Raw genomic sequence first — 18,040 nt, forward strand, 5'->3', positions numbered from 1 at the left:
TCCATCTTCCAGAAGGGCAACCATATCTTTGGAAGGAGAGCCCCAGGACCTGAGTCCCTCTTCTGCCCTCCCTGGCTGAGTGACCTGGCAGAGGTCCCATAACCTCCCTTTGGGATTTTGACACCTGACGGGAGTTGTGGTGGGTATGGAACAGTTCCCATGGGCCTGGCAGCTGGTAAGCACTCCAGAAATGTCACATTTCTCCTTCTGGCTTGAGCCAGTAGCCATGTGCTCTAGCCCAGGAGCAACGCTGCCCCTTTTAAGTCAGACCATGGAGGAGGACTGAGGCAGAACTGAGACCCCAGAGGCCCCCGCACCCTGCCCCAGCTGCCCACAGGCACATGCTTTGTCCCTGTGGCCCGGGCCCACCTGATGATGCGGCTGTGGTGGAAGCACTCTCGGATCCCCAGCTCCACCGCCAAGTGAGCCACCGACCAGCTGGGGTGGTTGCGGATGAGGTCGGTCAGCTGCTGTAGGACCTCGGCGTGCAGGACCTGGAGGGAGCTCTCGTAGAAGGGCGGCAGCTGGGATGAATACTGCTGGAAGTTCACCAGGGCGTCAGCCTCAGACTCCAGCTGGAAGAGCCTGCAGGGCCAGGACAGAGAAGGAAGACATGGAAATGAGCCAGGGGGACCCTCAGCCCATGGCCCTGCTGGAATCAGAAGCCATGAGTTTCCACAAATAGGTCGCTGCCTGTTCCAGGTTTGGCTGCTCCAGTCTGACTCTCCTTCCCCTGTGCACGCACGCACGCACGCACACACACACACACACACACAACACCCCTGCACACACACATACACACACACTCCTGCAAACACACACACGCACCCCTACAAGCACATCTAAAGGGAGTTTGCTGTAGATTTCCCTTTATTTGAAATTATTTCCTCTCCTTCCTTCCCTCCCTCCTTTATTTCTTCCATAAGCAAGAGAGATAAAGAGATAAAGTGACAGAGACAAAGAGGTAACACCCTAACGGGCTCAGCTCCAACAGCTTTCTACCCCAGCTTTCAGTGAGCCCAGATCACAGGCGCACTCATACCGAGAGGGCCCCTATGCAAAACCTGCAACCTTCCCACGCAGTCAGCCTCACAGAGGGCTGTGTGTTACCTCTGTGCCACCGTCTGGCCCCAGACTTCTTTTCTTTCTCTCTGTACTCTCACGCGATGTTTTCATATTATATGGGCGCTATCCACTTAGCTCCCGAGCTGCTCCTATGACTAGTCGCTGACAGATTGGTCTGTAAGGAAGGGGCTTAAAGGCTGATGTCTTCTGATGTGCCGTGATGCCACAGGGTATGTACTGCTCAATAGATCACACGCCACCACACTAGAATAGTGATGTCATCCGTACAAAAGCATGCATTAGAAAAGCACTAGAAAGTGACAAGGCACACTATAATACAAATCCAGGGTCTTGGCTTTCATTTATTCTGAATAGTGAAAAGGTCTAAAGGAAACTTCAGCTTGATAACTATTGATGAAGTATAGTCTTGTGTGATTGCAAATGCTTCAAGTAGTGAAAACTAACCGACTGCAAGAATGAGACAAAGACTGAGAAGGGGGATTTGTGAGATTCGTACAGGCTGAAAGAAAGGATCCCCACCACACTGGAGAACTGGTTGTAAGTCCAGGCAGACATTAAACAGGTAGGTTGTTAAACAAAGAATGATTATATTTCATGAAGGCTTTGTCATATCCACTTTATTTTTTAAATTTTTATTTATTATTATTACTTTCAAAAAATTTTTTTCTATAGGGCATGAATGCTCACCAGAGAGAGACAGAGACAGAGAGAGAAAGAAAGTGAGAAAGTAAGCTGCCAGGTCCGGGACTTGAACCACAGTAGGCCATGTGGGAGTCCAGCACCTCAACCACCATGCCACCTGCTGGCCCCATCATATCCACTTTCTAATTTGATCATCATGTCTGAGAGCACCAGCCTCTAGTCCTTGGATCTTTGCACATCGTAGAATCTAAGTAAGCATTATTATTTTTTTTTTTTTGAAGAGGTTTTTGCTATAGGGCGCGTGTACTTGCCAGAAAGACAGAGACAGAGAGACAGAAAGCGAGAAATCACCCCCCAGGGGGGATGGCCACGCCGCAATCCCTTCTCCTTCATTCTCCTCTTGGGATCTTGGGTGGGCATGCACGCACACACGCTCGGTGTGGGTTTAAGCCACTGGGTCCAGGACTCAAACCACAGCTGACTACATGGGAATCCAGCAATATAGTCAACTGTTGGTCCCTCTAAATAAGTATTATTAAACCTAATTTCCAGCAATATATTATTACATAAAATGTGGAGGGTTTTTTTTTTTTTTTTGAGAAGTTTTTGCTATAGGACATGTGTGTTCTCCAAAAAGACAGAGACATAGAGACAGAAAGTGAGAAATCACCCCCCCAGAGGGGATGGCCACACTGCAATCCCTTCTCCATTCTCCTCTCAGGATCTTGGGCACGCACTCACACGTGCCTGGTGTGAGTTTAAGCCACCAGGTCTGGGACTCGAACTGTGGTTGACTACATGGGAGTCCAGCGACATAGCCATTACACCAACTGCTGGTCCCAATTGTGGAACATTTTTTGATCAAAAGTTATCCAACCATTCAAGTGAGATATTAAAAAATAGAGGGGGGACGCTGGTGGCATGGTGTTTGGGGTGGCTGGATCCCACATGGTTGACAGTGTGGTTCAAGTCCTAGATCTAGTGGCTTGAAAGGTACGTGTGCACAGGTGCATGTGTACCCAAGATCCTAAAAGGAGAATGGAGAAGGGATTACAGCATGGCCATTCCCCGGGGAATGTTTTTTCTCTGGCATGTACATGTGCCCTGTTGCAAAATTTTTTAAAAAAATAAATAAATAAATGCAAATTTTATTATGTTAAGTAAAAAAGCAGGATACAGACTATATAGGATACAATGTCATCTAAACTGTATGTAAATAAACCGCAGGGAACCAGCTCCATGAAGCAGCATTTATGTGCTGCTCAGAAGCAGATCCCACGTGGCAACTACTGTTTGAATCCCCAGGCCAGCCAACCTGAACATGCCAAGGACACACATGGGTACCCACGATCCAATGGGCTGGGCTGGAGGACAGGAGGAAGGGACTGCAGTGTGACCTGACCCTGTGAGGGGTGCCATTAGCTCTCTCTCGTCCTCTGCCTCTCACATGCACATTCTCTATCATGAATAAAGGCAGGCAGGCAGGAAGGAAAAGACTGGAAAGAAATGTGTCAAAAAATGCATAGCAGCATAATAAATAATTTAAATGTTCTTCTGTATCTACTTCTCTAGTTTCTACATTTTTCAAAAAATTAATTTTAGGGACCAGCAGTTAGAGTGTTGACTATGTCGCTGGACTCCCACGTAGTTGACCGCAGTTCGTGTCCTGGATCTGGTGGCTTAAAACTCACGCCGGGCGCGTGTGCATGAGTGCCCAAGATCCCGAGAAGAGAATGGAGGAGAAGGGATTGCGGCGTGGCCATCCCCCCTGGGGGGTGATTTCTCACTTTTTGTCTCTCTGTCTGTCTCTGTCTCTGTCTGTCTGTCTGGCGAGTGCACGCACCCTATAGCAAAAACCTCTCCAAAAAAATTAATTTTATTCAATATTATTATTTTAATTTGCTATAGGGCACATATGCTCACTAGGGAGAGATGGGGGGATGCAGGGAGTAAGAAAGCAAGCCACCAGGTCTGGGACTCACACTGTAGTTGGTCATGTGGGAGTCCAGTTCGTTAACCATCACGCCACCTGTTGACCCCTCTAAATTCTCTATAATCAGCATATATTATTTTTATGATCAGAAAAAGTTGTGTTCATTTTCAGAGTTGACTTTGACTTCCAATTCTGCTGTTAAGTTGCTGTGTGACCTTGAGGGAACCCCTTCTCTCCCTAAGCCTCATTTGAAACAAGAGACTAATACCTTTCCAACCTGCCTCACAGAGGTGCTGCAGGGTAGATGAAAAAGCAACAAAAACCACATTAAAAAGCATAGCAATCATGTGCCAGTGACAGTCACTTCAAGTTCTGACCAGGGCTTTCGACATACCAGAAGGTGTTATTTATACATCTCTATTTGAGCCCAAGCAGCCAGCTGGCGTGCAGTGGAGGGAGTGCCCAGAGTGTTGGGTCAACAGGGCTGGCCTCTGCTCTCCCAGAGAGTGGAATTACTTACTAAAGGTCTCCAGAGTGCGTGGTGTATGCCTGACACTCTTCCAAACGGAGGTGTAAATTAATGAACAAAAAGTATAAAATGCACAGCCCTTCTGGAGTATATGATCTTACGGGGGAGATCAGAAAATGAGTACAGTTAAAAAAGAAGGAGGAGGAAGAGGAAGAAGGCCGAATAGACTATTAAGGTTTAAGTGCTATGGAAAAGACAACCACCACAATAAAAAATTAAGAAAGGGTAAGGTGGAAGGAAGTCACTCCTCGTTCTCCTTAGCTGATTTTTGTTTTGTTTTGTTTTGTTTTGTTTTGTTTTGTTTTCTCTTCTTGTCAAGCTGTTAACATGGGAGTGCTCCACATCAAATGTGGCCTACATGTCAAAGCTAATGACAATGGAAAATTGACCACAGATTTGACCTCAAGGAGGCACAAGTGACCTTGATAAGGGTATTTTTAGTGGAGTAGTAGCAAAGAAAGTTTGCTTGGAGTAAGTTTAAGAAAGAACAGGATAGGGACCAGCAGATGGCATAATGGTTACATCACTGGACTCCCACATAGTCGATTGTAGTTCAAGTCCCAGACCCGGTGGCTTAAAACTCATGCCCTGAACATGTGCATGTGAGCCCAAAGTCCCAGGAGGAGAATGGGGGAGAAGGGACTGTGGTGTGCCCATCCCCCCTGAGGGGTGATTTCTTGCTTTCTGTATCTCTGTCGTAGTCTCTCCAGCAAGCGCACACGCTCTATAGCAAAAACCTCTTTGAAAGAAAGAAAGAACAGGATGTGAGAAACAGGAGACAGTCTGCATGGCATAGACACCACTTTTTAAGACTTCTGCTATGGAAGGAAGCAAATAAAGGAAGTGGAAGTGATGGGGCACTGCAGTTAGGCATTGAAAGCTGACAGGAATAAACGTAAAGAAAAGGGATCTCTGAGGACTTCTACCTCTATTAATGGCAGACTAGGTGACGTGAAACAGACCACCTGCAACCAAGAGACAAAAAGCTTCTGCTTGATGGCACTGGGTACCTAGTAAGACAGTGATCAACTACCGTGCTAGGAGGAGTGACAGACACCCAGGAATTAAGCCCAGTGTTCAGGGTGCCGATACTTCCAAGGATGGGGGTACAAGTAACACCATTAACAGCTCATGGGGCTCGGGACACCATGAGTACAGTCCAAGGGTTTCCCAAGGGGAGATCTCTGAAGAACACCTCTTACACTGGGCAGAGGTCTTGAAAGACTGCAGCCTAGGAACAAAAGTAAGCCATACACAGACAGACCCTCACAGGGACAGGGGCTCAGCCTCAAATAAGGACACATCAAATTAGGCTTCAAATGATTTCTATAAGCACGTCTGCGAATACAATGTCCACCACATAATCAAAACGAACCAGACACAGGTGGAGATAAGACATGAAAAAAATCAACAATTAAAAAAAAAAAAAGATCTATAATTGGGGGGAATGTAAAAGACTGAGGTTATCTAACCTTTAAAATAATTGTGATAACATTCAAAAGGATAAAGTAGGAAACGGAATTTTGTCAGAGAACTTTAAATTATAAAAAAAATAAAATGGAAATCGCAGAATTTAAAAATACAATTGCCAAAATTAGGACCTTGATAACTGGCTGTAACAGCAGACTGGCCAATGCTGAAGAGAAAACTGGCGAACAGAGGGACCAGCAGTTAGCGTAATGGCTATGTTGCTGGACTCCCGTGTAGATGACCGCAGTTTGAGTCCTAGACCTGGTGGCTTAAACACGCGCCAGGCGTGTATATGTGCGTGCCCAAGATCCCGAGAGAAGAATGGAGGAGAAGGGACTGCGGCATGGTCATCCTCTCTGGGGGGTGACTTCTCCTTCCTGCCTGTCTCTCTCTGTCTTTTGGGCGAGCGCATGCATCTATAGCAAAAAAACAAAAACAAAAACAAAAACAAAAACAAAAACCCTGGTGAACAGGTAGACTGGTCAGAAAAATGTGAACAGAAAAAAGCATAGAGAGACAAAGAATGAGAATATGGCCAGATAGGTAAAATATGCAGACAATACAATTTAAGATCTAGGGGCCGCAGGTGGTGTGGTGGCTGGGGCACTGGATTCCCACATGGTCGACCACTGTTTGAGTTGAGTCGTGGACCCGGCTTAAGAATCACTGCAGGGGGCCAGCAGGTGGCACAAAGGTTAAGGCGCTAGACTCCCACATATTCCACCATGTTTGGGTTCCAGATCCCACAGCTTGAAACTAACACTGGGTACATGTGCATGAGTGCTCCAAATTCTGAGAGGAGAATGGAGGAGAAGGGATTGTGGCCATTCCCCCTAGGGGTGATTTCTCGCTTTCTGTCTCTCTTTCTGGGAGCACATGAGACTGATAGCAAAATCTGTCAAAAACAAAAACAAAACAACTACGAATAAATAGATAGATAGATAGATAGATAGATAAATAAATAAATAAATGTCTAAAAAGAAAAAAAAAAGATCGCACATACAGGGCCAGTAGGTCGTACAGTGGTTAAGGCACTGGACTCCTACAAGGCCGACCATGGTTCGAGTCCTGGACTTGGTGGCTTGAAGGTCACTCCGGATGAGTGTGTGTGAGTGCCCAAGGTCCCAGGAGACTGGAGGAGAAAGATAGATAGATAAATAAATAAATAAATGTCTAAAAAGAAAAAAAAAAGATCGCACATACAGGGCCAGTAGGTCGTACAGTGGTTAAGGCACTGGACTCCTACAAGGCCGACCATGGTTCGAGTCCTGGACTTGGTGGCTTGAAGGTCACTCCGGATGAGTGTGTGTGAGTGCCCAAGGTCCCAGGAGACTGGAGGAGAAAGATTGAGGTGTGGCCATCCTCCCTGGAGGGTGATTTCTCACTTTACCTGTCACTGTCCCTCTCTGTTTCTCTGGTGAGTGTATACGCCCTATGGCAAAAACTGGGGGGGAGGGGGGGACTAGCATATATATGAGGGGGGGGCCAGAGCAGAAAGGAAGAGGGACTAGACAGAAGCCATATTTAAAAGTTAATGTTGGCAAACTTCCCCAAACTTACTTTACAAATCTATTCCGCTGATTTAAGATACACTTAGGAGCTATCTTCCCCCTCCCTGATAGCCCTACAAAAACAACGAAGGGAATATACACTAGGCACCTTGGGGGAGATTTAAACTGTGACCCCATAAATCGCTGACGCCCCTCCCAGTGAGTAGTGGGAATCTGTGTCTCCTTACACTTCAACCTGCCTCTGGAATGGATCTTCCAGTAAGATACTGCAGAAGAGATGCTGTCCCGGTTTCTGGACCAAGGACTTAAGAGGCTGGCAGCTTCTACTTCTTTTTCCATTGGACTCAGCCATCGCGCCACAGAGAGACTGAGGCAACTCACCTAGAGGACCGTGGTCCGGGACCCTCAGCCCTGGGCACACTCCCAGCAACAGTCAGCACCACCTGCCAGTTGTAAGTCATCTTAGCAGTGGATCCTGCGGTCAAACCATGCCAGCAAATGCCAGGTAAGGTAGAATACTGCCTTTTGCCCTGAGCTCTGCTGAGAATGCTATGGGCTAACAGATGCTACTGTTTAAGCCAGTATGTTTTGGGATAGTTTGTTACAAAGCAATAACTAATAATGAGACATATTAGAATGTAGCAGTGGGGGGGGACCAGCAGTTAGCGTAATGGCTATGTCACTGGACTCCCACATAGTCGACCACAGGTCACATCCCGGACCCGGTGGCTTAAAACTCACTCCAGGTGCATGTGTGTGCATGCCCAAGATCCCGAGAGGAGAATGGAGGAGAAGGGATTGCGGCATGGCCATCCCCCCTGTGGGGTGATTTCTCGCTTTCTGTCTCTCTGTCTCTGTCTGTCTGTCTGGCGAGCGCACACGCCCCATGGCAAAAACCTCTAAAAAAAAAAAAAAAGAATGTAGCAGGGGGGACCAGCAGGTAGCATGGTGGTTAAGGCACTGGGCACTCCCACATGGCTGACTACGGTTCAAGTCCTGGACCTGGCAGCTTGCTTTCTCACTTTCTGGCCAAATTAAAATAAAATGAAGGAATAAATAATTTTAAAAAAAAGAATGTAGCAGTAACTGATAGATGAGCCATATTATAACTGTTGAAAAGAATGTACAAAGAGAAAATACTAAAAATAGGAGAGGAGGGGCTAGTAGGTGGTATAGAAGTTAAAGCAGTAGAATCCCACATGGTTGAGGTTTGAGTCCCGGAACTGGTAGTTTAAAAAATCATGCTGGGCACATGTATGTACATGCCCAATATTTCAGGAGGAAAATGGAAGAGAAGGGACTGTGGCTGGCCTTCCCCCATGGGGGGGGGGGGATTTCTCACTGTCTCCAACAACTGCATATGCTCCATGGCAAAAACCGTAGTTAAAAAAAATAGAGAGAGAGAGAGGAAAACAGTTCACTTCAAAGGGCAACTATTCAAATAAAGCTGGTTTCTCAGCAATGGAAGCCAGAAATGACAGAATGGAGTCCTTAAAGAGCTAGAAGAAAACAAATGCTATTGAGAAAAATCTATGCTCAGAAAACCTTTTTTAAACTTAAAAAAAATCAAAACATTTCACTAGTCAAACAAAAAACCCAGAGAGTGTGACATTACGAGATCTACACAAAAGGAAACATAAAAGGTTTTTCTTGGGGTAGAAGAACCATGATCCCAAATGGATGGTCAAAGAGGCATGAAAGAATAAAGCACCGTAACATGGATGAATACATGGATGAATCTAAATAAATATTGTTTATATAATGTCTTCTTGGGTTTGAAATTAAAAAAGAATAAAAGAAGTACGCATGGTATAGAAGCCTGGCCTTAGAGCTCTAAGACCCTCCCATGGTTTTGGAAGAGGCTAACGTACCAACTATACGTCAGTGAGCCAAGAGTGTATACTGCCGTGTCTAGGGTTCCACCAAGGAATGTGCCTGGTTTCCGATTTCACCCTACTTGCAAACTAACGAGTTAGCCTGACACGGTTTCATAGAGCTGATAAAAGACAAGATTCCTGGGTCAGAGACAGAGAGCAGTTTATTACTCAGAGCAGTAGCAGTAGCCCGAGTACTGGCATTTGTGCCAATTCCCTGGGATCCAATTCCCACAAAGTGACATGAAGAGGGTCAGGTGGCATTTATTATTGTTGCATTACAAGTGAGAAACTTGGAACTTAGAAACTTGAATGTTTTAGGGCCAGCATCTAGCATGGTGGTTAAGGCACTGGACTCCCACACTGTTGACCCCAGTTCTAGTCTCGAACCCAGCAGCTTGAAACTCACGCTGGGTGCTTGTACATGCATGCTCAAAATCTCAAAAGGAGAACAAAGGACAAGGGACTGTGGCCTGGCCTCTGTCTCTGTCTATCTCTCTCTCCACCTCCTCCCGCAAAGGTGTACACACACTCTATGGCAAAAAATCTTGAAAAGGAAGCAAGGAAGTAGGCAGGCAGGCAGGCAGGCAAGCAAGCTGAATGTTTTATAATTGCCAATAAGTAAACCAGTCTAAGCTTTGTCCCACAGAAGACCTTATCTTTATTACTCTAAAAAGTAAGCAAACCCACCATCTGCTCTAGAGGGAGACCTAGCTCTCTCATCCAAGACTGTCTGCAACACAAACATCCTTAAAGAGACAGCCTGGAAGAAAGGGAGTCAATGCCTCTGCTAGGAAGGTGTTCAGAAACACACGAGACCACAGAGAACTGTTTCCCAACAATTGCCACTAAAAGATGATAATATAGTGTATATCTTAAAAAGAAAATACTCAATCACAGATTGCAAAACTATTATGCTAAGTGAAAAAAGTCAGACTCATATAACTATATATTGAATGATTAATAGGCAAACTATGGTAATAGAAAGAGCAGTGTTGTCCAGGGGACGAGGTGGGTATCAGGAACTTATGGCAGAGGAGCATGGAGGAAATCTGGGGAATAACAGAAATGTTCTGTATCTTTTTTAAAAAAGAATTATTTCATTTAACTTAATTAATTAATTAATTAATTATAATTGGAGAACAGAGTGCGAGAGAGAAAAAGAGAAAGAGAGAGAGAAAGTGAGAAAGTAAGCCACCAGGTCCGGGACTCAAACCACGGTCGGTCATGTGGGAGTCCAGCGCCCTTAACTACCACGCCACCTGCCAGCCCCAAAATGTTCTGTATTTCGATTGTTGGGGTTGTTATATGATATGCACCTTGAAGAAAATTCATCGAATGGTATGCATCGAATCAGTAAATTCTACTTTTGTAAACTGAATCTTAGTAAAGCTAACTAAAGAGAGTGAAATATGTAGAATGAAAAGAGAGAGCAAATCGTAAAATAGTAGATTGAAACCTCAGTTTGTCAAAATTAGATTAAGTGTAAATAGACTAAATGTTCCCAGATACAATATCAGGAATAAAAAATTGAGTAACAAGAAAACAGAACTACTAGAGCTGGCTCGGCAGCCTGTTGATTAAGAGAGCTAGATTCCACATGGCCGACCATGATTCAAATTGGCCCCAGAGGCTTGAAGAACACTCTGAGCACGTGTGCATGCATACCCCAAATCCTGACAGGATGGAGGAATGGGACAGAAGGGATTGCCAGCATGACTGCACACCACTGGGGGTTAAACTCCCCCCCCCCACATCGCCATCTTTAGTGCATGTACCCTCTGGGCAAATAAAAAAACAAAAAATGATAAATTATAACAGATAAATCTACACTCATAGTAAGATAGTTTAATATATTCTGTTAACTACTTATAACAAGTAGTCGAAAAAAATCCTAAGTGCATGTAGAACAATTAGTAAACTTGGCTTAACATATGTTTTTAGTCCATTTGGATTGCTATAGCAAAATACCTTGATTAGTAAAGTATGAATAAGGAAGAGAAACTTATTGCTCACTGTTCTGGATGCTGAGAGTTCAAGATTGAGGTGTCACAGACAGTGTCTCCTATGTGTCTCACACAAGGAAAGGGGCAAAGGGATCCTTAAAGCCTCTTATAATGGCATTAATCTCATTCATTAAAGTGAGGTCCCCATAAACCAACAACCAGGGTTTTTAAGATGACCAGACTAAATGGAGTCTTAACATGTGAGTCCCATATTCCTTTTCATAAAAAAATAATTATTTATTTTATTTTATTTATTCATCCATTTATTTTAATTTGACCAGAGAGAGACAGAGAGAGAGAGGGGAAGTGAGAAAGCAAGCCACCAGGTCCAGGACTTGAACCGTGGTGAGCCATGTGGGAGTGTCCAGCGCCTTAACCACCACACCACCCACTAGTCCCATGAGTCCCAAATTCTACACACAACTTTCCCTCCTAAGTTATACAAACCAATAGATCAAGAAACCAAACAGAAAACAGCAGCAGGGAAACTAGAGAACTAAGCAGAAATTGTGGCAGTTTTCTAGGGGTAGGAAAACAGAGATTAGAATTTAGAAATAGAGATTAGAATCTGTGGAGAGAGGTCATTCTGAACAAACATGGTAACCTTCAGACACATGCAGAATCATGGTTCTGTGAGCTTCATGTGCATAGCAATGAAAGCAATTAACATAAGAACACCCTAGCTGCATATTGTTATCGATATTGCAGAGCAGTATCAGGTTAAAGGAAGTCACGTGTTTATTGGAATCATCCCCAAAAGATCAGAGAAATCACATGGTGCCAGTCGTTTTCCCATCCTCAGATGATTAACATCCAAAAACAACTGACTTTGCATTCCTTTTCATCTTCCCCCATTTTCTGCCCTTCAAAAGAATAAACCTTTGTTTGGGGCCTCAGCTTTTCTCCATCAGAGAAGTAGGGCCCACCCAATCCTTACTTTGCTATTCTTGTATGTCTTTGTATGTTAATTTTTAATGTTTATTTCTAATCCACAGCATCCCCACTCAGAAAAACTCATTCTGCAGAGTGGGTACCAGAAAGAATCTACCAAGGTAGGAGGACCCTGATAAGACATCAGCTTTCAGCTGAGAATCAAGTACTACTACTCCTCGGAATAAAGGTGATAACCTAGGAATCAGGGCAAACTCAACACAGACCAACGTAAATAAAGCCTGAAATGTAGCCCTAACTACATCCTCTGAAAGAAGATAACACCATCCACATTCCTTGTAATTTTTATATATGACATTAGGCATGCAAACAAAAATTACCAGACATGTCAAAAAATAGGACCAAATGGATAAAGAGGTCCAAGAAGAAAAGACAGACAACAGAAACAGAATCCACAGCGATCTAGATGTTAGAGTTGCCAGATAGGTACTTTAAAACATCCGATATGGTTAAGAAAATAAAAGATGAAATCAATTAAAAAAAAAAAAAAACAGAATTGACTGGGCATTCTAGGACTGGAAAATATAATAATTGAAATCAATAATTCCACAGATTGGTCCAACAGATTAGACACAGGGGGAAAAAAAGGAAAAAGAAAGTAAGAAAGAAAAAGAACTAGTGATTGGCAGAAAATTTCCTAACTGAAGCACAAAGAGAAAAAAGAAGAATATATAAAAAGGATCAAGAGACATATGAGAAACAATATAAAGGTTTAACATAGGTGTAAATGGAATCCAAGAGGAGAGAAAAAGAACAGAAGGGATATAAGTATCAATAATTGGAGTCAGCAGGCAGTAGTTAAGGTGCTGAATTCCCACATGGTTGACAATGGTTCAAGTCCCGAACTTGGCAGCTTAAAAATCATGCCAGGCACATGTGGTATGCCCAAAATTCTGAGAGGGGAATGAAGGAGAAGAAATTGTGGCATGACTATTTCCCCAGAGGGTGATTTCTCACTTCTTTTCTCTCTGTCTCTCTCCAGTGAGAACACATGTCCTATGGCAAAAACCTTTAAAAACAAAAAAAATCAATACTATTCCAAAACTGATGAAAGCTATCAAAATACAAATTTAAAAAGCTCTATAGGGACCAGCAGTTGGCATAAGGGCTATGTTGCTGGTCTCCCATGTAGTCAACCGTGGTTTGAGTCCCAGACCTGGTGGCTTAAACTCACGCTGGGCGTGTGTGCATGTGTGCCCAAGATCTCGAGAGGAGAAAGGATTGCGGTGTGGCCATCCTCCCTTGGGGGTGATTTCTTGCTTTCTGTCTTTCTGTTTCTCTCTGTCTTTCTGGTGAGCACACGCACCTTATAGCAAAAACTTCTCCAAAATAAATAAATAAATAAAAATAAAAAGCTCTATAAACTTCAAGCAGGATAGATATAAGAAAACAAACATCTAGGCACATAACTGTAGAACCCCTGAATAAAAGAGAAAATCTTAAAAGCAGTCAGAAGGAAAAAAAAAAAAACAATTACCTTCAAATAATCAAAATTAAGACTGATAGTTGACTGCTGATGGAAATAATGCAAGTAAAACGATAATAAAATAGCATCTTTAAAGTAATAAAAGAAAGGGATGTGAGGGGGATCTGACTGTGACATCTGTCACCCCATTGATCGCCAGGGTTGATTCGGCTGATCTGGCTGGCTAGGCGGGTGTCCCCTATCTCCCTCACCGCTCCATGTGCAAGCCTCCCAAAGCTTCGCCATCGGTCCAAGAGGATGACCATCCCCGATTCAGTCAAGGGTATACGAGTAGCTGCACTCCCCTGCTAGCACCTCCAAACAAGCTCTCAAAGTAATAAAAGAAAGTAACTGCTGGCCTAAAATTCTATTTTATGATGTTACACTTCAAAAATAAAGGGGAGTTGGAACCAGCCTGTAGCATGGTGGATAAGGTGGCTGGATCCCACACAGCTGACTGTAGTTTGAGTCCCAGACTCAGAGGCTTGAAAAACACACCAGACACATATGTATCATGTCCAAAATTCTGAGAGGAGAAAGGGGAAGGGACTGTGACATGGCCATCACGCCCTGAGGGGGTGACTTCTCACTCCCCTCACCCTCATCTCTCTGGCAAGTGCATGTAGCCTATAGCAACAAAATAGATAAGTAAAAAATTACAGAAGTTGAGTAGCACAATGAACAAACTCAAAACTGACATTTACTGAACACTATGACAAAAAAACTGCACAATACACATTATTTTTAAATACACAGAACACTCACAAAAATAGACCATTTGCTAGCCCATAATACAAATTTCAGAGAACTGACAGAATATACTAGGTTGTCTGACCATAGTGGAATTAAGCTAGAAACCCCTAAAAAAAGGTGAGTAGAAAAATCTCTAAGTGTTTTAAAATTAAACAACACACTTTTAGTAAGAGAAATGAGGAAATATTTTAATCTAATGATAAAAGTCATTAGCACAAAAAAACTTTAAGGGTACAGCTAAAACAGTGTTTTAAGAGAGAACTTGCAGCTAAAAGTAAAAATATCAATGATTTAAGGTTTCTGCTCAAGAAAATAGGAAAATCGTTAAGATGTTAGGAAAATTAAATAAAAATACCAAAAGAAACTAATGGGCTAGAAAGTATGTATACAATTGGAAAAAATTAACAAAACTAAAAGCTGACTCTTTGAAAAAATTGTAAAAATAGACAAACCCCTAGCGAACTAAACAAGAAACAGAGTGAAGATGAAGTATCATGCCTTTAGACCCATCATATATTTAAAAAAAGAGGATATTATTAACCATTATGCAAACAAATTTGACAACTTAGATAAAATAGGGAAAAAATTTCCTCGAAAACACAGAATACAAAAAAAGAAAAGAAAAGAAAAAGAAAAAGAAAAAATATAGAATGCCAAAACTGGCACAAGAAGAAAGGGAAAATATTATAGTCTTATAGCTGTTAAAGAAATGAGTCCATGTGTTTAAAACTTCCCACAAATAAATTCCAAGCTTAGATAGCTTCATCTATTAAGCCTTCCTAACATTTAAGAAAGAAATAATACCAATCTTAAACAATGTTCATAAAAAAAGAATACCTCTCAAAGTATTAAGAGAATAAGAGAAGAACTCTTTTAAACAGGACATAGACGCAGACCATAAAGAAGATGAAATAATCTAAGTTCATTAAAACTAACAACTCTTATTTATCAATAGATACAATTAGAGACTAAAAAGGCAAACATAGTTTTTAGCTGAACACACATAATCCAAAAAATACACACATACCAAAAATACTTCCTAAAACTCTTTGAAAACAAAAACAAAACAACTTTGGGGTTAGACTGTAGTGTGGGAGTTAAGGCAGCTGGATGCCACATGGCTGACTTCATGATTTAAGTCCTGAACCTGGTGGCTTGAAAATCAGGCTGGGCAAGTACGCATGTGCCCAAATTCCCTAGAGAAGAATGGAGGAGAAGGGATCACAACATGGCCATTCCCTCGGGGATGTCATTTCTCACTTTCCCCTCCTCTCTGTCACTCTCCAGACGAGCATACATGCCCTATAGCAAGCCAACACACACACACACACACACACACACACACACACCACACACACACACACACACCACACACAAACACACACACACACAGACACATACAGCCGCTCGCCCCCCCACACACACACACACACACAGCACACACACACACACACACACACACACACAAAGCACTTTGTTTTAAACGGTTAAGAGAACTGAGTAGGTATTTTACTGAAGAGGATATCCAAATGATTAATTAGCATAACAAAAGGTGCTCAACTTAATTTGTAATCAGGCAAACAGAAAATAATATCATAATGACGTATTACTAGACACCCAATAGAATAACTAAAACTTTGAAAACTGACAATACCAAGTATCAGAGGATAGGAAGCAACAGGAATCTCACTCACTGCTGGTAGAAAACATGTGCATTATCTACTAAAGTTGAAGATACGTATGGCCTATCTCCAGCCAGACCACTGCCAGGTACACGCCTAAACACACACGTATATGCACCGAGGCAGCCAGAAGTGACCCAAATTTCCTTCAACAGTAAAATAAATAAATAGAACTGGGTTATAGACATGTAATAGAATTCTACTCCAATAAAAATGACTGGCATGGCTCCACGTAAAAACATAAATCTCACCAACAAAATCTTGAACAAAGAAGCCAGATAAGAAAGCAATGGCTATAAAAGTCAGACTACTGATTACCTTTCTTTGGAGAAGAGGGGACCAAAGGGGGGCTACTGGGGTGCCACAATTCCCCACCAGGAGGTGAAGGCCAGGGATGACTGATGCATCACTGAGCAGTGTACCCTTTTCCATATGCCTGCTACAGTTTACACTTTTTTTTCAGTTGCCAGAGTGCATGGACACTTGCCAGAGACAGGGAGACAGAGAGAGGGGGAGAAGGAAGCACCTCCCAAGGGGGCGCGCTCACACCACAATCCTCTCTCCCCATCTCTCCATACTGTAGGGATCCGGGGTATCCACGCATACACACTTGGTGTTTTTCAAGTCACAGGTGCCCAGATTCAAACTGGAGTCAGTCATGTGGGGTCTGTTAGGTCGTCAGAAAAGTCATGATGGATTTTCTAATGTTTTTCTATGCAAAAACACATCACGACTTTCCCAACAATCCAATACATAGCTTCCCTTAACCACTAGGCTACAAGGCCCTACAGTTTGCTATTTTTAAGTTTAGAGAAAGAGAACAAGAGAAAATAAAGAATAGGCAAGAAACCTGAGGTATGTCCTGGTGCATTCAGGGACCATGGTGACTAAAGTTATGCTCTAAACCTTATCTCCTAGGCCCCCCAAACGCTCAGACAAGTCTCCACACACTGAGTGTCTGGACAGGCCTAGGTGCACAGCAGCCAAGCACCTGAACACTTTGAAGGTCATTGAAATTATCAACACTTATTGAACCTCCTGATTTAAAGATGAAATCCTTTTTATAAATCTGAACTCATAATCTCTTTCTGTGGATACCACATTACAAAACATAGTAGAGGAGAGATTTTGTCACAGAATGACTAGAAACCACCGCACAGGCACAAGAAATATGAGAAACCAAGAAAATATCTCTCCCCTACGTGAAAAGAACACTCACTCATAACCCACAGACAGTACAGCGGAACTCCTGGGAATGTCTGATAGAGAACTCAGAAAATTCGTAGTGATGAAACTAAACCAGATGCAAGAGCTGAGAGACAATGAACTCCAGAAGATGCAGGAGGAAAGAGACAACAAGTTCCAAGAGGTGAGGAAGTTCTTGCACAATCTGAAAGAGGAAATACACACCATAAAAAAGAATCAAATGGAGCTGTTAGAGATGAAGGCCACAATACAGGAAATCAAAACCTCCATCAAAAGTATTAAAGGCAGATTAGTCCATGAAGAAGATCAAGTCTCGGATGTTGAAGGCAAAACCTCTGACCTAGGAAAAATAACCAAAAACACTGAGGAAATAACCAGAAAAAAATAGAATACTATACAAGAAATACTAGATACCATTAAGCACCCAAACATCCAGATAATCAGTATCCCAGAAGGTGAAAAAACTAATAAGGGTATTGATAATCTATTCCATGAAATCCTGGAAGAAAACTTTCCAAATCTAGAGAGGCATTCAAATATCCAGACCCAGGAAATACAAAGGACCCCTAATAGAATCAACCCAAGAAGATCTTCTCCAAGCCAAATCATAGCCAGATTGGCAAAATCCACAGACAAAGACAAGATACCAAAATTGGCAAGACAGAAACATCAGGTTACTTATAAAGGTTATCCCATCAGGCTAACATCAGACCTCTCATCAGAAACAATGTGAGTAAGGAAAGAATAGGGAAATATAGTCAAAGTATTAAGTGAAAAACAGTTTCGGGACCAGCAGTTAGCGTAATGGCTATGTCGCTGGACTCCCACGTAGTCGACCGCGGTTCGAGGCCCGGACCCGGTGGCTTAAAACTCACGCCGGGCGCGTGTGCGTGCGTGCCCAAGATCCCAAGAGGAGAATGGAGGAGAAGGGA

The 18,040-nt window shown here is 42.9% G+C and overlaps 1 protein-coding gene across 7 annotated transcripts in view; it reads right to left on the minus strand.

Moving 5' to 3' along the window:
• PLA2G6 (phospholipase A2 group VI) overlaps window positions 1-18,040 on the minus strand; it is a 72,081-nt gene that overhangs the window by 30,202 nt on the left and 23,839 nt on the right. For all 7 annotated transcript variants that reach the window (XM_006155348.1, XM_006155345.1, XM_006155347.3 and 4 more), the window contains exon 3: window positions 370-585. In XM_006155348.1, coding sequence (XP_006155410.1) covers window positions 370-585 — 216 coding nt within the window. The remainder of the gene's footprint in view (window positions 1-369; window positions 586-18,040) is intronic.

This window comes from Tupaia chinensis, unplaced genomic scaffold (assembly GCF_000334495.1).
Source record: "Tupaia chinensis unplaced genomic scaffold, TupChi_1.0 Scaffold000450_1, whole genome shotgun sequence".
NCBI lineage: Eukaryota > Metazoa > Chordata > Mammalia > Scandentia > Tupaiidae > Tupaia > Tupaia belangeri.